Here is a 21,384-nt window from a genome sequence, read left to right on the forward strand (position 1 = left end):
ATCTAACAGCCTCCTCTCTGGCGCACCCCCACCACCATTTCCACACTCCATTCCTGCATACATCCCTGCCTCATCCGAGCCATGCTGTGTTAATGAACTCATGGTAATTACTCTTGCGCTGAATACGAGACGGGATATTAAAGGCTCTGTTCATAACTGATCGCCCGAACGCCGGAATCACCCCCCGAGCGTTGCTAGGAGACTAGTCAAATATACCCTTATTATCTGGCACTGTGCAGCTCTCCGGAGGAACACAGAGATACAGGACAGAAATGTTCATCCTCAGCTCGTTCAATGCAATGTCTAATACAACAGGAGGATTAAATTGAAATAGTTGCTGCTTCGTCACCCAGTGGTGGCACTCAGAATGAGCATACACGGACGATGTGTGCTTTCTAGAGGATCCCGAAAACCAGGATACACACAGGCTTTCTATTTATTTCCTTTAATCTAAAATGGGTTTTCTAATCCTACAAGGTACATCTAAATGTGTTGGATTAGTCATTCAGCTGCTCGCAGACTGACTAAAGAGATGGTTTTACTTAAAAAAAAAAAAAAAAAAAAAAAGAGAAAAAAATCATAGGGATTGATGTTTAAATTGGAATTTGCAGACAAGCAGTTTTTACTTCACTCCATAAATAAACTCTATTTTAAAGTGAGTCCGCTGAGATAAATATGAGTGATGCCAACGTTGGCTTGGTTGTTTGTGGGGAGCTAAATTTTGGGCCTTGCAAGTTCTCCAACTCCCAAAGAGCATTTATAACCAACATATTTGTTTGTAATAATTTGGATAGAACTAATATGAAATATAACTCGCGATCACTGAACATTGTGAAAGATAATCCAAATTTTTACAGTTGCCATTGGAACAAGAGATGCTGGCAAAGATCTTCCAATGGGTTCAAAAGTTATGGGAACAGCAGTCCGCAAGAGGATTTTCCAGTAACATACAAATGGCAATTAGGAAAAAAATTAACTTTCCAGATGTTCAGGATTCCAAGTTTATTGAACACTCTTGTAGGCTCCGCAGACAGCTTGCCCTGGAGAAGCTGGATCGTGCTGTGTAAATTACTGCATTCTTAAGGATATTGACATCCTTACAATCAACGTTCAGGCCAGGCTAGGCGAAAAAATAGTCTCGGTCATACCATGAAAAGGTTTTTAACTTTGTCCCAGCTCCCCTCTGCTAGTAAATACATTGGCAAAACATTAGAATAGAAATATACCATCCATATATTGCTTCTTATGTACTAAAAAAACCAGCACAGTTGCTATTTTCTGACATAACATGAGGGTTGTGATATGTTATCAAGTGAATAGTGGAGTTTTTCCTTTAAGCTTTTCATAAGATACAATGCCTTGATTTACTATGCTAGCAGTAACATCATATGATATTGCATTTCATATAAAATTTGTTATCAGTCTAGAGTAAGAAGCTTAAATAGAAAATGTTCTGTAAAAAGAAAATGTTTAAAAATTCAGAGAATGGTTGGAAAGAAGCCAACAGCAGCAGAGATTGCTGCTGTTTGAACAGCCTTTAGAAAGCCTGTGTCTAAACTCTCACATTGGTTTTAAAAGCCATCAATCTTTCCTAATGTGGTAGTAATCACTCTTAATAACCTTCAATCACTTGAAGACATAACTGCAGCTTATAACTTCTGGGCCTGAGCAAGGCTGCCTTCTCCACTTTATGAAGGGCACGAGCATCAGAGGAGAATGTTTGCCAGTGTCTTACTTACACCTCTGGGGAAGAGGCCTGGAGCTGGCAATGATAAAAACCATTCGCTTCTATAATTCGAGCAGGAATCAATGCCCTTCCAAGTGGTTCACACACAGGTGCTACTTAACAGGTGCAGTGTAAACACCAGCTGCCAGAAGCCTCTCCAGCCTGCACACCTTCCTGTGCCAAACAAGTGCATAATAAATGGCTTTTGGGCTGGATAGAGATGTGGTGTCACTATTTAAAAACTGGCATTTAAATATTAAAGGTATGCTCAAGTCAAACATGGAAATTAGGAACTGGAAAGCAAAAAGAAAAAAAACGAAAAAAAAAAAACCCTGCTTAATGCTTCAGTTTTTCGCCAGGCAAAAACCAGATCACCACTATTTTTGTCATCTGGTGATCTAAAAATCCTTGTTTGTTTTATAGACAAACTATTCTCAAACATACACTTTTATTATTTGTTCTATACAGAAAGTCTTATGAAAAAATATAGAAGTCAGGACAAGGTTAGTAAACTGAATGCAGTCACCTGCAAAAATCAAACTCAAAGGTCAAAGCTAATTTATTATTATATATTACATATTGTGCTGTCTTTTTTATGTAGATCCACACCCAACCACAAACCCTTATACAACTACAGTATATAATTGGTATTATTTTAAAGTTGTTTGAATTTTTTTTTTTTAGTACATTTTTCAATAAAATAATACCTAGTAAATCTGATGAGATGGTCTTTGTTTCAACATATTTTGTTAAAGGGTGACAACTCTATCTATGTTGTCAACCCATCACATTCCCCCTTTGTAAAGGCAAGTGAGCGCGTGTAGATAGGAACTGACTGAAACAGTTTAATGCAGAACAAATAAATACATTTGAAAAATAAATTATTTTACATATGAAAAAAATACATAAAACACTGCAATTGTTAGAAAATGATACACAGAGCTTTAGTAAACTAAATGTCCTCCAGTTTGGGTTTACAACTACTTTAAAGCTTTGAAGCATATTAAATGCAGTGGTAATCAACATTTACCACTGGGTCACATTGATTGCAATGATTGTCAATCACAAATGCAATCAAATTTTTATAGGCTCACAGCTAATCCTCAAAAGACAGTATAGCATTAATGTCAAAAAACTTAAGAGACCCTGTTACATCAATTAAATAATAATAGAGACACAAATAAATGTGGGCATGCATAGCTTTATTTTGGTTCTGATAACCATAATGTTATATAATCATGTTTAGGGGACTACCATGAACATTAGGAGTCGATGGTCCTGACTTCTCTGACCTGTAGTAATAAATAATGAAAGCTCTTGTGGGTTGTTGTTTCTGAGAACAGGTGCAATGGTAATTCATATTAACAGCTGCCAAGATAAACGGACTGAAAAGGCTATCCACCTTTATGGATAAAATGAAAAGCCTCTACTATCGCTTGACTTTCTCCAGCTGCCCTCTACAACCCATTTTAAATAGGTTTCCAAGGCAGGTCTGTGCCTGTGTAATACAAACTGTGTTGAAAGACAATGAGTATGTGAAAGTGGGCTGCTATGTCTAATGAGTAGCTATGGCCAGTGAATTTACTGCTTAGAGAGATCCCCTAATGGAAAAACATTACAAGTGTAGAGGTTTTCTAACCTTACAAAAATGTACAATCTCTCATTTAAGAATTTGCGATTATCTTGTTACCAAGAGCGGTGTTAAAACACACCTATTAGCACTTTTTCAATTCTCTGTCAATACGTTTCTATAACAATATACGGTAACAACATAACTGCTCAATAAAACCGAATCTTTTATCAATAAAAAGCAGTCCTTGAGTCCTAATCAAGCAATGTGTTTAGACCTAAAAGAAGAATCTTGGGAGAATTTTGTTATCAGTCTGTTGCAGGCAGGAGAAAAGCAGTGATCACTCACTGGGACTGTTGTAACACTAACATTCTGGCAGCTCAAATTTTGGATTAGCAGCAGAAGGCTGATCTGTTTGAGATGTGTACACACATCTAAGAACAAAAAGACTACTGAACAGGTACAATGATTTATGTGATGATTTTGGAGTTAGTGGCACCCTGAAAGATGTCTGTGTAGACGACAGCAACTTTCTAGCTGCAAAGAAACTTACTAAGTAAGTCTCTGTAAAAGGCAATAAATATCTAATGCTCTTACTTATTGGTGTTGATTTATCAAATGAGTTTAGGCTTGTCACTTTGCAAAGTGAATTATAATTCTGAAATAGATAATTCAATTGCTTGGTAAAGCAATTATAAAGCTTTGCCGACTTTAGTGAGCCCATCATGCGCAAGAACAAAATGTGTTTTTGTTTCTTGAATGCAACTACATGTATTAAAAAAACATTATTTTGTATGCATACACTAAACAAGAAAAATATCTCTTTAAGCTGGGTTTGTTTTATTTTATTATGTCGACACAATCTTTTTATAGGCCAGATTATTATCATTTTTTAAAAGATCTCAAGGGGATAATTGCAAGAATAGAGCCAACACCCAAAAAGAGCATCAGTTGGAGTTTACCAATGCACAGAAAAGATGCATGTAGATGGAAAAGTTTTTTTTTTCCCTTCTAGCCATACAATTTTTCTTCCTTACCAAATGCATATTCAAAACATTTGGTATAGAATAGCCCTCAATGGCTCAGAAAAGAATAAACATGGAACTTTCTTATTACAGAATTCTTACATGAGAACTTTTTTCCTATTACTTTTACCAGGCATGTGCTTGCCCTTGTCAGTCTCCTTGTTTTGATTTCTCCAACAAACCACATGACTGTATTAAGCACAAACACCATAAAAATAAACTCAAACTGCTGTTATAAATATTTAACACATATTTTGGTTTAATTACTTGCATGTGAACAATTTTGCAAATTATGAAATGTTTCCTTCGCAAAGCAGCTGAGAACACTTGAGTAGTATTGATGTGTCAGCAAACCAGAAACAAAAGCCAATGTTGGTGTAAATCCCAAATTATCAGCGCACCTGCACGGCTTTCCAAGGAAAACAAACTGTGATATTAGCAGACAAATGCAAATGTCTTTATTCTGATCCCTGTGCATCTAATCATGTCAAGAAGGCAGAGAGACTGTCACAGTAACAGTCAGTTATAATGAAAGAGACAGAAAACATCTTGGGAAAGACACAGCCTACACCAAGGAGAGACGAAGGTGCAGTTTTATTCTAAATAAAAAGGATCCATATTTAGATATATTAAAGAGGACTTAAACTCACTTTACATAAAAGGGTAGACAAGGCTTTTATGTAAGGTAAAAATTCTGTTTATTTGTATTTTTTTTTTAAGTGCAACACCCTTTAAAAAGAAGGAAAAAGAAAAAAAAAAAGAGTGCAGCACCGCCCCTAAATCTCGATCGCCTAGGTGGTCGAGAATGAATAGGAGCGCAAAGCCTCCCAGGATACCTAAGTCACACATACCGGGAGGCTCTTGGGTGCACCTCGGGCATGGGCAGTTAGAGCCTTTTCATGAAAAGGGAAATAAATCTGCCGATCTCATGCATGCGCAGGACGAGGATGGCAGCGCCCGGTGCTCGCAAAACCAGGACGACACCTCCGGACCGATCAACAGCACTGCGGGATTAAAAGTGTATTTTTTTTTTGTTTTGGGCATTTTTCAGTCTACTACCTCTTAAAGCTGTGCTGGGCTTAGCTGATAACAACTGACCCGTAAGTAAGGGGTGAAAGTTACTGTAGCAGAATTGTATTCTTTGTTTACTGTACAGAAAGAGCGCAAAATACAACCATAAGATGACCACATTGGTCCGGGTGCTCTTGTTTCCTCCCACATCCCAAAAACATGCAGTTAGTTTATTTGGCTTCCCCCCAAAATTACCCTTGGACTGTAGTATTGACATATGATCAGGGTAGGGACATTAGATTGTGAGCTCCTTTGAGGGACCGTTAGTGACACGACTATGGACTTTGTACAGCGCTGCCTAATATGATGGTGCTATATATAAATATTGTGTAATAATAATAACTATATATATATATATATATATATACACACACACACGTTAGCTGTCTGGCAGTCATGCTGATCTAATAGATTTTAACTAACAGTTTTGATTTTACTCTGGCTACTGAATGTATGCTTGTTCCGTGTCTGAGTTACATATTTCTATTAGCACAGGTTTTTTTTTTATAATATCTATGAATATAACAGGTTTACATTACTTATTTCAAGCAGATGGAAATAAAAGAACAGATGGTCAGATGGAGAGACAGACGGACAAATAAAAGGACAACAGACGCTAGATAGAGTAACTTTAACAAATTTAAAAGGACCATGCAAGAAGCAGTAATAAAGTGCAGAGTGAAGTATCCCAGCTTATGAAATCCCAAGATAACTGCTGACTGATTTCGGGGAATACTGCACTCGGCTCTTTGAAATAAAAGAGCTTGCTGCTTGGGATAAACTTACATTAAAACTATTAATGTCTGCTTAGTGATGTCACAGCTCACAAAAACATCAACCTGAAGCTAATAAAAACACTGAGATAAATCCCAGAAGTATAAGTAATTTGTACTGAGCATTTCTGTCTGCTGGTGAAATCAGTTTAAAATGCTTGTAATTAATTTAATGAAGGTCATCAGCCACTGAAAGTTGCTGGCATTACAGACATAGCAGCTTTTTAGAGTGCAAATACAAAGTGGAGCCTTTGCTGACTGACATACAGATTTCTGCACCACCAGTAATTGGCACTGCTACGTCTAAATATTAAATTGTACTATAATTTAATCCATATACTACATGTATATAACACCCTTCATTCACATTTTCCATGCAAAGATACCAGAGGATCAAAGGATCTGTGAGAGAACACAGTAAGAGGCAGACACAGTATGAATATTGTGGGACTTGGGATTTTTGGAAGAAAGGATACAAAAGATGCCAGCAGCTGGAGCATTCAACATGTTTGTGATGGTACCTGGACACTATGATGGAAACAAGAATCAGCCTCCGTGCAAGATAATACACAACTGCCAGACAGCAAGGCTTCTACTGCTCCAGCTGTGCAATCATTTTTACATTGTTTTCCAAGATATTGTTTACTAAAACACTAAAACATGGAGCTGTTAGATTTCACTGAGCCTCGTAATTTGTAATTGAAGAAAAATGGATTGTCAGTGTCATTTGTCATGTTCAAGTATAAAAATGAAATGGCATGGTTACTATGGAATCCAAGACAGTTGCAGTATTGTTTAACGTGCTTCTGTCACCCCATTTCCAAGGCTACAATATGTTTTGTTATGTTGACATGTTATGTTAAAAAAAAAAGCTAGAAAATTCAAACTTTCTTGCAACGTTGGTAACATTACTTCTTTATAAACATTACTAAAACTCCTCATTCCTTTTTATAACTGGCTTGCTGAATTTTCTGGAAGTCTGCTGGGAGAGTGAGGTCAATTTTAGCAGGGACCCACATTAAATTTCATTTTTATTGAGATACGGACAAAGGTGGCACACATCTAGGTAAGGTATGTCTGTACCTGTTGGTACCTGCTGCACAATACCCATTCAATACAACAAAGACATGCAGAAGAGCATCTATGAAAGAACAACATGTTGCACCTTGCAGCAGGTGGGCTACAGCAGTGGGAGACCGCACCTTGTGCCAAACCTGTCACAGCAGGCACCTGAATCTACAAAAATAGAAATAAAAGGGAACATTGAAAAAAACAATATCCATTCTGAGGAGTCTCAATTTCTGTTGCCACATTTGGATAGTAGGGTCAGAATTGGGCATCTAGAACATGAAAGCATGGATCCAGCCTTGTATCAATGGTTCAGGATGTTGGTGGTAGTATACCAGTGTGGGGGATATACTCTTGGAACACTTTGGATCCCTTAGTACCAACTGAGAATTGTTAAAATACCACAGCCTTCATTGGTATTGTTACTGCCCATGTCCATCCATTTATGACCACATTGTACCCATCATCCAATGGCTACTTCCAGCAGGATAACTCTTCATGTCATAATGTTTAAATCACCTCAAACCGGTTTCTTTAACATTTCTTTGTACTCAAAAGCTCTCCACAGTCACCAGATCTCAATCCAATAGTACACCTTTAGGATATGGTAGAATGGGAGTTTTGCAACATGGACGCACAGTTGACAAATCTGCAACAACTGTGAGATACTATTACATCAATATGAACTAAAATCTTTAAGAAATGTTTCCAGCACTTGAACTGATGCCATGAAAAATCATGACAGTTTTGAAGGTAAAAAAGGGGTCTATCCGGGTACTAGCAAAGTGTGCCCTGATAAAGTAGCCAGTGAGTGTATGACTCTGCAGTCTAATAAGAACCAGTATAAAGCTATGTTCACAGGCAAGATTTCCGTCACCTAAGATGAATGTTTGTGATTATCTTGGGCAAAAATCTTGTATCTCTACAGCTTTTCCACATATTCATTTAGTGATCCATCTTATCATTAAACAACCAGCAAGAGTGACTGCTACTCTTAAATGTGGAGGATGAAATAGGATGCCTCCCATAACGCTCTCCTCTTCCCTCCACAGAGCAGAAGAGTGCTGTGAATACAGTGCTCATTTATTCTTCTGTCTTTTCAAATAATGACTAAAGATTTCCAGTGTTAATTATTGATCATCTTTATGAGGCTTTAGATCCAAGCAACTTAGGCTGCATACACACGTGCAATAATTATTGTTGGAAAGGATCTTTTATGATCCTTTCCAACGACAAACTACTGCGTGATGCATGAATGAGTGCTGTACATACAGCACCGTTCTGTTCTATGGAGAGGGGAGGGGGAGAACAACGGAGTGCCATCCTGCTGCATGCCTCCCCTTCACTTCCAATAAGATCGTTCGTCGTCTATCATCTGTGGATCTGCCAGGACGGTCATTCGGACGATGGACAGCGGGTGCAGTACACACGGCAGATTCTTGTCCGATATCGGCTTTGAGCTTATTATCGAACGAGAACCATTGCAAGTGTGTATGTAGCCTTAGTAATGTAATAGTGCTGGTCAGCCACACTCACTTCCCATTTTCACCTATACAGATATGTGTGAGGATAATTGTGAACAGCAGTGTGGCAGATCCTTAGCTTTGCCAGCACAAGATTGCTGCAGTAAATGGTTAGAAATAGGTATTATAAAGCTTTTACTAGCAAAAAGTAGTCAAAAAACATACACATTATATTATGCAGGGCTACAGGACAACAAGGAGAGAAATGTATGACATTTTAATTAGGCTTTAAATTCTAGCTTAGGGGTTATTCAATCACATGTGCTAATTTACCATCATGGCATGTAGGTGTATTCAACCAAGAAACAGACTACAAAGTGCACAACAATTAGTGTTGTCTGCAATTCACTTAGGAGTCTAGCTGTTGTAGACCTGTGTCTACCATACAGAGAACTAGGTAAGTGTATTTTTCCGCTCCAGTGCAAAGTGCAACTTTTGTTAGCTCTCCTTAACTGAATTTTGTATAGGTTTCACTTATTGACTAGTTACTTTATGTCTAGATTCAATCTTGGAGTATAAATTATTATGCTCTTGGAAAGAAGACAAAAAGTAATAGTAATCTCCAGGATATAAATGATTTAGGCTTATTGCAGTAAAATAAAAAACAAACATTAAAAAAACAGTTGAATTGATTGAAAGACAATTCAATTTCTTTTTTTTACTTGTATCTACATGATCCTCCAACACAGCGAATAGCAACGTGTGACCAAAATCTGACTCGATTTAAAGGCTATATGATTTGTAATTCTACTCCTTCGTTTTTTAATAAGAAATAACAACAGGAAAAAATAGCCTGGGAAATTGGATTACCGTCCTCACAGGACCCTGCACGAGCCACTTCTATTTTCTTCTTCTGCTTGCAGGATGTAACTTGCAGTTCACACTGGTTGTCATAAGTGACTCCATCACTACCACACACTGGTAGGTAGGGCTGGCGCTCACATGCCTGGCACACACATTGGTTGTTTATGCACTTGGCGCCAAAGCTGCAGATGGTGTTTCCACAGGTCTCTGGAAGAAAGAAACAAAACACCAAAATAAGAAATATGGCAGTTGTTTGTTTCATTTAAAATTACTTAAATCCAATAACTGTATCTGGTTGATGTATGTAATTTTTAAATGTGCAGCTAACATCTCTCCCAGGAGATAAGTTCAACTGTTCCTGTAATCTTCAGGTTGGTCTAGGTTGAGGCTTTCACAGGTTTGTTGACTCTTCTACCACTCCCACATAACAATACTTAGGTCTAGGGATTGGATACATTGTGGCAGGAAGGGAAGTCACATGTTCTTCTCTAACTAGTAATAATGTTTTATGTCACTAAGGGAAGGGGAGCAATAGGAAGCTTAACCTTAGCTTTCCATTAATTCGTAATAAATCAATTAAATCAGAGAGTTCAACTTTTGAACATGTTGAACAGCTAAAACCACTGAACTGCCAGTGCTATCCAGGAAGCTAGTCCGATCACAAATTAATCTTCAGATGCATACAGGGTGCACAGCCTGCCTGCTTACTATTTCAAACCTGTCTTTGGTAAGTCTGCATGTGACTGAAGGAAACCAAAATTTAGGAAATCATACAGCATTGGAGTCAGAGAATACAACCCCAGTGACCTTGTAAGATGTTCTCTGAATCAAACACATCTTAAACTAAAGTACAAAGAGTACACTTCATTTTAGCAAAACTGCAGTGTTTGTTAGATAACATTAACAGAAAAAAACTGGCTTTATTTGTAGCCTGGGATTGTTTTAATAAAATATGCTCAAAATCAACTTTCATTTCAGTATCAAGTAATCCAAATGCAGCCAGAAAATAATTTACTTCTTAAAGTACCGGTACATCAAGGGAAGGGGTTGCATTGTTTGTTTACATCATCCTGCTTTCTATAGCATCTCCTGCACTGTGAGAGTGAAACTGAGAACACCTGGTCATACACAAAGCTTTCCAGATAGTGTCCCCAAGGAAATCACTATTCTTAGAGTCAAAATAAAAGCATAGTTGAGCAGGTAAGTAGCATCTCAATTATGTATTTTAAGGCTTTCTATTCAAGTGCATTTGACATCTCCTATTGAATTACTCTCTTGCTGGCTGCTCCCTCCACAGTGTTTCATAAAGTGATGGCGTGACATCCATTTGGTAACCTAACACTTCCACCTTGTCAACGAATGGTGATATTTAGTAAATATGAAAAAAAGCTCTTGAAATAAATAATATTACCTCACAAGAACGGTACCAGGATTCAAAACTAAAATATTTAAAAAGGTAATGGAGCATATTGAGGAGTCTGGCACATTATTTACAAAGCCTGGCTAGAACACCTTAACACTGCACTCACTGTCACCAAGCAAAATTTTTTCTCGATTGTCATAGCCTCTCAAGCTTCCAACCAACGCAGACTCTTTTCAAGAATTGACTCCCTCCTAAACCCCACACTTGCGCCCCCTACAACTACCTTCTCTGCCCAAGACTTGGTAATTCCTCCTCTCCTCCTTGTTGGTGCTCCCCAAGGGTCAGTCCTTGGACCGGTTCTCTTTTCTCCGTACACCTCCCCACTCTATAGTCTCATATCCTCCTTTGGCTTACAGTACCCATCTTCTGTATGCTGATGACACTCAAATCAATCTGTCCACCTCTGATTTGTCTCCCTCAGTCTTGGATAAGTTTTCATGCTGCCTGTTGGTCATTACGTCATGTATGGCTGTCAAGTTTCTGAAACTCAACCTGGATAAAACCGAACTCAACATCTCCTCCCCCATCAAATTCCAAATCTCCCCCTGATATATTTCTAACTGTTAACAACACTGTTATTTGCCTACCCTGCCAGGCTTGTTATCTTGGCGTCACCTTTTCACGTTCACATTTTCTTCAGCCCACACAATCAGAGGATTTCCAGGTCCTGCCACTTTCGCCTTGCAACATTTCCAAAATCTACTCCTACCTGTCCCCATTGACCGCCAAACTCTTTGTACACTGGCTTCCATTTCATCTCAAGCTCTTGTCCCACATACCTTTCTGACCAAAAGAAAAATACCACCCCAGCCGCTCTCTTTGCTCCTCCAATGTCTTTCTCGTTCATAACCTTGTCACACGCATAGCTCCAAGAATTTTGGGCTGCCCTCACTCTCTGGAACTCTCTTCCTCCTTCTTTCTGCACATTTGAAAGAGCACTCAAAACCCATCTTTTTAAACTTGCCTACTTGTCTTCTTCTTTCTCTTAAACCCTCACTACTCACTCACCCTTTACATCCCATAATTTATCTGCATAATATGTTGGTCCTATATAAATACTGGTAATTAATAATATTTACCCAATCTGAGTCTGTGCCAAAGCTCTGCAATTAGTTCTGTGGTCATTTGCCTTGTAAAATCAGTCCAGTTAGGAAAAATTACAGACACTCAAAGCACACATACCGGTATATGATTCATGGTAAACCACTTCTTTCAACTATAACAGTAAAAGGTTTAAGTTCCCTTCCCTTACAGGTATAATCATTCAAAATAATAAAGTACACAACCATTCTCAACCATTCGCACTGTGCTGTAAATGAATAAAACTTCCATCAATGCGAGCACACAATAAATGAAAAATAAATGTAGCTCTGGGAATTTTCTGCCAATTTATCTGCCGAATGCCGAATCTTGATAAACAAAAACTTTTTTTTCTTTAATAATTCTCTAGAGAACATTACAATTCCGAAGTGAGTATGAAATATGTAAAAAATGGGTTGCATTTGTAGCAAGATGTAAAATTACAGGTCTTGATAACATTGCACTTTAATGTTCACTTTACAACTAGGAAATCAAGAAACTGTTGTAATTTGGAGGTGACAAAATCAAGCCGATTCTTTGATCAGTGGTGTTCTGTTTGTCTTTGCTATTTATAAACTACCCAGAATGTTCAATTTGAAATTGATACTATGGTGATTTATGCCACATGTATGTGTTCTCTTCTGAAGCTGAGAGGTTTATAAATAAATGTGTAAAGAAACACACTCACTTCTCTTTACATTTTTTACCTATCACTGCCAAAGTGAATTTTTAAAATGTATGAGCATTTTATCCTGAAGCATGTAGAAAAAAATGCTTTATTTTTCTAGCTGCAATAATTGGAGGGTAGACTTTTTGACCCTGTTGAAGCAAAGTCAACTTTCCTAAAACAATGTAGCCCTTGGAAAAAGTCAAGAGCATGGTTTGCATTTCTGTATGGTATTTATCTTAAAGGATTTGCATTGCATTCTGATTACTGCACTTATTATATTTTGTTGTTTTACCTGTTAGACGGTTTTAAATTCTGCTTATTGAGTCATGCTATTTCTGCAGTCCTGCAGCCAAGTTGATGACACCACAGTTAAGGCAACCAAAACTAAAATAATTATCTAAAACAAGAACAAAGAGTTTATACTTACCTGCGCCTGTTTGCTGACTTTTCACTCTGAAGAGCTACACTGCCTGTGGAATCATCATATCTGACATAATTTTGTGTTTAATAGACACCCCTGCTGAACTGTGGGTACTTCCACAGGCCATATGTCACTACAAGGCACAATAGTGTTGGACTTAACCTCACAACTGAGCAGGAGAAGCAAACATTCAACACACCTATCAGATGTGAAGAGACTTCCGACAGCAGAATTTAGCAGCATAGAAAAGATTCTACAGACAGACACCAGGACAGGTAAATCTAAACTCTCATCCCTTATAAGAAATGTTTATTTTAAATAATAATCTTTTCACCCATAATCTGCTAAATCCCAGTTCTGATCTTCCTCCTTTAAGTCAGAGAGCAGCTACCAAGTCAAATTCAGGTACTTATTCTAGTTTCAGTTAAAAATACAGGGTGCATACATTTTTCAGGATATTACAATATTTTGTGATTGTGGCTATTTATTTGCAATTACCTTGCAAACGTAATTAAAATCATTACCATTTTCCCTCATAAACATGCTACAATGTATGTGAAAATGTTTGAAAGATCAAAGAAGAAAAATTGATTTCTAAATCCAAAGAAGACTGATTAAAAGTTTTTTCATTAAAGAAAACATATTTTCCAAAGGCTGTTTATAAATAAACATTCCCCAGGCTGACCAAACAATGGTCTGCTCTTGAATGACAGTTGCAATCCCATCTTGAAGCAGAGGAAATGGATTTTAGAAGTATATGCCATGCCAATAGTCCATAGCATTCATTTGGTGTTTTAAGAAAAGCTTCCAAAGTGAACTAGTGAATCTTACTTGATAGTCAAAAATTTATTTTATATAATCAATGGCAAAGGAACTTATTATAAAGAGTGGACCAAAGACTTTGTAAAACGTATACAGTTTGTAAAGAGAAAGGTGCACTTTACCTCACAGCATGTAGCCTTTATATTCAGAATTAGGAATAGAGTTCCTCTTAAAGCAGTTATGCTCTTCTTACAGGAAATGCTACTATTTACATAAATGAACATACTGTGTTGGTAAGAAAGTTACAAAAGAGGCTACCCCCTCACTGCAAGGGTTAAATGCTCATTTGGGTCTACTGTTCCTCCACTACTAGATGAATAGTAAAATGGACTTTTATTTACCTTATATCTCATGTCACCAGGCACTTTTCTAAGGCACTGCATCAAGTTGGTACAGGCCAGATGTCTTGCCCTACAATGCAGGACTAAAAGTCTTCCATTGTGAAGACACACAGGACCCACCTGCACAGCTGGAGAAAATTGGAGATCACAAGCTGCTGGGCAGGTGAGGGATATGACAGATAAATATAATAAAATTCAATAAAATTCCTTTTTTTTAATTTTTCCCTAGACCTTAACCAACATTTTACCTTTGGGATTACCATTGGGATACCCCCAATGCAAAAGAAGCATTGTTCAGCATTGAGCAGGAAATGAGATTTTAGGGCGAAGTTCTACACACAATTCAGAAAACCAAAGCTAGTGGTGGTCAGACCAGAAAGATAATTATAATAATGCAGTATTGCAAAAAAAAAAAAAAAAAAAAAAAAAAAAGCTTTTATGTAAAATATATATTTGTGTTATATTAATTTATTTCTATCCTTTCTTCCTTCTTAACTTACTGCAGTCTCCTTGTGCCGCCACCTGTAGGTTAATTTGTTGAGTGCAGGCCCGCACATTAAGCTCACATTCACTTCCATAAGTATTGCCGTCCGTTCCACACACAGGTTGAGCTGAGGGTATGCATTCCGTTGGGCACACACATCGGCCAGTTTCCGCTTCACAAATAGCTCCAAACTGACACTTCCGACAACGATCTGCAGCACAGAAAAAAACAAAAAAAGAGTAAAAGATGCTTTAAATATTCTAACTCCAATAACCAACTGCATTTACCATAATTTGCCTGTCCTCTCACGATAGCTTGGTTGCACCTACACCCACTTTAATTAATTGACCTGCCACCCTAGCAGTAATACATCAGGTGCCATTAATTCAACAGTGTCCTTGGGAACTCTGACAAGGTCAAAGGGTGTAAAAAAGGACAACTGAATGAAAAACTAGCGTTCATTGTAACAGGGGTGACTAATTTACTTCATCAAATCCCTTCTGTAATATGCCTGGGAGGCAGAACTGTCAATTTTTATGCAAATTCTGAAAGAAATGGGTGAAGGAATTTTATATAGATCATTCCTCTGCTGCAGTTTCACTGTGTAAAAAAACATTTTAGATGCTCTGCAAGCAGGCAGCACTTATTGTGTGCAAAAGTTTAATTCTCGCTTGAAAGCTAGTTGCCTTCTGGTTGGTTCTCAACTAAATCCAAACTTTTGCCCCGAGCAAATATGTTCCAGCTTTCAACTTCATTTTTTTGTAATTGAAAATACAATTCATTTATGAAAATATTCATTTATTTTCTTTGCTTCATGAAGCAAAAATGTTTATAGGGTCTGAAATGGATTGAACAAATAAATAAATATAAAAGAGAAACACTCATAAAATGGAAATGATACGGTGCCTAACATCAAGATTTTAATAACGATAGATAGGTATCTGAAAATAAAGCCTTGGTATTAAAAAATAATACACACAGTTTCTAATAAAATTTAGTCAAATACATTAAAGGAGACAATTCATTTGAAAATACACATATAATAAACGTGGTATCGGCCATGCTTTTGAATCAAATCTCACATGCTTAATTTGCAAACTGCCACAAAGGAGCCAAAGAAACATTAAGATGATGTTAGGTGATTCCTTGAAAGACATTTGTACCACTTGAGGTAGCCAATGGTGTGTTGTCATCTTTATAGCTGAACCAATGTAAGTCTTATAAACAAAATTCTTTTTTCCAAAAATTAAATTTTGAGTTTGCTTAGTCAGTAATAGTTAGAATTTATGTTTAGGATAAAAGTCTAAGACCAGTATATACAATCACTTTTTTTTTATTATAAAGCACAACTCTCAAAACTATCTCCATGGATCTGACTATATTTGTTCAAAGCTTTAAAAATACAATACATGCACCCTTGTAATAAATTATTAAATATGTTTAAAACACAACCTGAACTACCTGACCTTTCTGTAATCTGCCAAACCTGAGGCAAGAAAATTGGCACTCTCACTTTTCACTTTCAGGGATGTGCTTACAGAAGGGCATGATCCTACAGTAGGATGATCCTACTAATGCTGCTACTTCTCTGTTGCCCAAATCACTGATGGTAGGGGAATATTGGGGGGGGGGGGGGGATGGGGGGTTTGTCTGGGCCACACTTTATTGCCTAACTACAGGCTAATCCAGGCTGAGGTATGCATTTTATTAGTGTATTTGGAGGTTTGCCTGCAGTTAACCTGTAACATATACTGAGGTTTGTGTAAAAAATCAAAATCTTTGTGGAGGTGCACAGGAAGAAGATTCACTGTTATTAAAATTCCTATATCATAAGAACAAGTATTTCAGGTATTTAAAGTCACTATTAAAGCTTGTACTGGACTGAAAAATATCATAGGGATCCTGGGTGGTAGTCTCACTCAATATTCTGATACCACTTTTGGAAGAGGAGCCAAAGGAGAATGACTCACTTTAGGAGATCTAGTACACTTTTGTTTAGCTTCTAAAGCTGCGTACACACTTCCAATAATTATTGTTGGAAACGAACGATGAATGACCAGTCGGCTGAAAATCGTTCACAAAAAAGGTGACCAACGACACCGACTAACGAGGATTGTCATTGGAAATGAACGACCGTCACGGCGGATCTGATTGGCCGACGATCGTTCACTATCTATTTTGTGTACGGTCGTTCAGTGATTGTGCATGTTTCTACAATACACTTTCCCCTGTACACGTCACTCCCTGCATCGTTTGAACGATTGTATCTAGCGTGTGTACACTAATGGTGGCTTATATTTGAACTATTGCATTATTACAGCATGTACAGAATCGTGCAAATACGATTGTTCAAATATAATCGCGCATAATCATTGATCGGTCGTAATCGTTCGTTTTCTAACAATAATTTTTTGGAAGTGTGCACCTGACTTAAAGCTTTTGTTTCTGACTGTGTCCTTGGTGGGGATATTCTCTTTATATGTTCCAGTGACCACAGGGAAATAAGGTGATGAAAAATCCAACAGTTGTTACGGAAACATTAGGCAAGGAGAAATGTTCCAATTAAAGTGGTCTAAAAGGGGGTCCTAACTCTTGTTGAATGGGTTTACACTCACTTCCTGTTGTGTCCCTGGAACAGGAAATTATAGAATATCTCCCCTAATGGCACACAGAAAAAACAAAGGCTAATATCTACTCTATCTAATTGGAAACAGTTAATTTCAAATTTTATTATTATTAAAAGGCACACCAAGTGGGACCCATACTGTAATTTCAATGCACTTGGTATAAAAGACATAAATATAGCTTGCAGAGGAAATCAGCATTTTATATACTGGGCTGCAGAAACAATCCCTCTCATATAAACTACTCATAATGCATCCACTGATAAGACAGTATAGGCAGCAGAGGCACTGGATCATACAGATTGAAAATGACGGCTAGGTAATGCACACAGACAGGCAATTTGTTCAGTTTGTATTGCCTATCAGGAAAGAGGCAAGTGTTGTGATAAAAACAAACATGAGTGTCCACAGAGGGAGCGTGTGCATGTGTGTAGGATGCACCGGCACAGAGTCCATTGCACAGGGACAAAGAGGCACTTGTCATGGGTGAGAAGGGACAAAGCTTGGAGAATCCAAAGTTAATAACGGAGCACAGTCTCTGACCTGTCATTCCCTGACTTTCATTATTTGAAGTACAGAGCACAGGCAGAGACCTCATCATTTTACCAGAATCCCTTCCTGCAATAAAAATACTGCACAGCAAGCCAAACTATTAACCCTTGCATTCCCCAGAACCTCACCAGACACCGACTTCAGAAAACTGCCAGAATTCTGGGCTTTGTAGAGGTACTCAATAATTGTTATTGGAAATGTTCTGTAGTGATCGCTTTGAGCAATAGTTAAAATAAATGATAGATTTTTAAGGTGACTGATCCAGAAAAATCCAGCACTGCTTACATTAGAAAATCTGTGAAAGAAATATACATCACAGCACATATTACTAATCAGTTTCTGCTCTAATTGACTGATGTGACACCCTGGTAATATGTTATATAGTTGTTCATTATAAGCTTAAAGCCTTTTTTGTTGTTTCATTTGCCTGGATACTTAAAAGGATGCAAGGTGTAAAAACTGTACTTATTCTCTCAGGTACCCACATTTAAATAAACTAATCACAACAAAGGCTATAGTGGGGCATCCTTGTTGATTATTATTGATTTAATGTTCCCTGCTGATGATGTTTAGCCCCTAGGATATTGTTTACTTGGGATGAATGCTGATATTGAGCACTCGGACAATGCTCATATGAGATTCATACATTAAATAGTTGAAAAAGTTAAAGGCCAGACTGGCCACCGCTAAAAAAGTGCTGTGCCCAACCTGTAAGTGTATGAGCAATTTAGAATAACTCAGGCATTAAAGCACACAATGCTGGGCAATTTTATCTTGATAAAACATCAACAGGGACTTTAAGTGAGAAATCTATGTCAAAATAATCAGTACATTATTGTCTCTATTCCTATGCCTCTTTATTGATCCTTCAATGTTATAGGCTGCCTCAATTACCTACAGGAAGGTTCAAGAAGTGGGAAAAATCCAAACTTTGCATATATATTTAGATAAAAATCAAATGATCATTCTGACATGCAGATTTTACCAATATATTATTTGGCTATAATTTTTTAACTATGCATTTTTTTTAAATTCCTCAGCTTTGTAACAGGTTCACTTTAAAAATGTACCTACTAATGTCTTGTGATTTTGCTGATAGTACGTATAATTTGCTGATTATACTTAACCAACTTCTCTAGAGAGCTGCAGAATAATGATGTGTTCTCAGCACCTCTTCCCAGATATCTAATGATAAAGATATTTCATTCTTGGAGGCCAGAAGGACATACACAATATGAAACACACAATTCTTTTACTGAACATATGTGAATTCAGAGAGGATTTAACAGTTACCTAATTTGCATTCAGGAAGCTATTGCAAGTATTTTCTGAATAAATAAAGTGGGGTATTATCCTGCCTCCATGGTTTGCTGTGTGCTAATGAATCACCATGTTGCTATCGATTAACAGATAAAGTAGGCTTTAAGAGCACAGCTGGCATTTTATTCTCCCCTTACCACAGGGTCCTTTGTGCTTAATTGTGATCTCTTTTTTCAGTGCACAAGCGGTGGCCTCCAACTCGCAAGGATTGCCATATGTGCGCGAGTCACTGCCACATACAGGGTCATAGACGCTCTGGCACACTTGCTGGCATTCGCAAACTGGCATTTTGTTTTTCACCACACATGCTGCTCCAAAGCTGCAATCCACGTTCAGGCAAGGGCTGGGAGCATGAAGATCTGCAAGAGATAGAAAGAGACAGACTTAGAAGTATAACTTGCATCATTGGGTATCAATAGCAAAGTACCAAACGCTCCCTAAGAAGCAAGCAGGGCAAGCGGGGATAGTATTGCATGCTAGTCACACTCTGCCCCTTGGTTGAAGGATGGGAACGTCAAGCTGATTGTGCACATGTACCCACCAGAACTGCTTTTAGAGGGCAACTAAATGACTGCTATATTTTATGAGCATGCTGAATATACATATGGTCATATATATGTTCCAAAAGCTGGTATAGGACTATAATTTTTATTTTAATATTTATTGTAGTGAATAACAAATCACTAAACTGCAAACTTGCTAGGACTAATGTATTACTTTCTCCTTTTAATGCAGCTATAATCATATAGATCTTAGAATGAATTGCCCAGTTTACCTATTGGCAAAATACAATCTAGAAATAAAAAAAGAGAAAAAAAAGAAAAGAAAAGCAGGTAACATGTCCTAGTCCACATAAATCATTAATAATTTAATCACCAGTTCACCAGCTTAACTACTACTACGGTTAAAGACTTTCCCATGTGATTGTGAGTGATGAAGAAGATTTGAGGGAAAGACAACCAGCACTGGACAGGAAATGGGTATTAATAGCAAACGTCCATAACATAAGGGTTTGTGGGATTAGTTAATAAAATAATGGTATAATGTGCACAACTGAGCTTTTCCCATATCAAATATATCCAAAAATGCAGATTCTTAGAATAGTGCAGTATTAAGAACATCCACTTACTAAACCAGTAACCTAGTCCATAATTAGAAAATGTTCTGACAAATGGTGATTGGCAAAGAAATGGGGACCAATTAAATTTCCCAGTTCGAATTTCCCGAATTTGTGTGAGCAAAACTATTCAAATCTCGTATTTTGCTATGGTTTGCAAGCCCATTTGTACATATTGTAAACTTACTTTATCACAGTACAGAAAACTGATTGTCTTCCACTCATATTTTACTGTCTAATGCAGCCAATATTTGGTGATTACATGTGGTGGTGTCCAATATATTTTCTCTCACAATCTCCAGGGAAAGTATGTATTTTTCCAGCAGTTTTACAAAATAGCACCAAATGGATCTTTTCTTGTTTGTGGACTTCCATAGATACCTATACAAGTGCACAAATATATCTAAAAGCAGCCCTGGATCTCCAACCGGTTAAGCAGGCTAAATGGCAAATCAAATATTTATTATCTTGCTTTTCACAATATGGTACCAAACACACAATGACTACCTTCAATTACTGCTGTCATCCATGTGACAGCTGGGCCAAAGCTGAAACCACCTCTCTGTTCCAAAATGGAGCGAAACACTTTATTATACAATTATATATCTCAGATACAGGTTTCACACACCAGATAACACCAGGTAAGTGTCCTTACAGATCCAAAGATCCATTCTTTGAAAAAGTAATTGCTTCCTTTTCCCCCATGGCTTGACCTATTTAATACAGCCCTTCCTTTGCTAAAGTGTCTGCTATTCCAGAAAATTAAAAAAAATAAAATAAAGGGTGCTCTGGAAAAGAGAGAGTTAAGCAATACGCAAAGCCTGACAAGTTTGGAAGAAATAACATCTGGTATTGTTTCATTTCTTCACTTTGGAAAACATTTTTCCCTATATTTGAAAAACTGTAGCCTGAAATTAAAGCTATTGTGAGATTTTTTCCCCATCCATGGAGATCCTGGTTACCATGGCAA

The 21,384-nt window shown here is 37.4% G+C and overlaps 1 protein-coding gene across 3 annotated transcripts in view; it reads right to left on the reverse strand.

Moving 5' to 3' along the window:
• The window catches only part of AGRN (agrin), a 303,487-nt gene that overhangs the window by 77,465 nt on the left and 204,638 nt on the right, over positions 1–21,384 (reverse strand). For all 3 annotated transcript variants that reach the window (XM_072426409.1, XM_072426410.1, XM_072426411.1), the window contains exons 7-9: positions 19,435–19,656; positions 14,818–15,012; positions 9,567–9,767 (exon numbers count right to left, since the gene is read on the reverse strand). In XM_072426409.1, coding sequence (XP_072282510.1) covers positions 9,567–9,767; positions 14,818–15,012; positions 19,435–19,656 — 618 coding nt within the window. The remainder of the gene's footprint in view (positions 1–9,566; positions 9,768–14,817; positions 15,013–19,434; positions 19,657–21,384) is intronic.

Source organism: Pyxicephalus adspersus, chromosome 11 (genome assembly GCF_032062135.1).
Source record: "Pyxicephalus adspersus chromosome 11, UCB_Pads_2.0, whole genome shotgun sequence".
In the NCBI taxonomy this organism is placed as follows: Eukaryota; Metazoa; Chordata; class Amphibia; order Anura; family Pyxicephalidae; genus Pyxicephalus; species Pyxicephalus adspersus.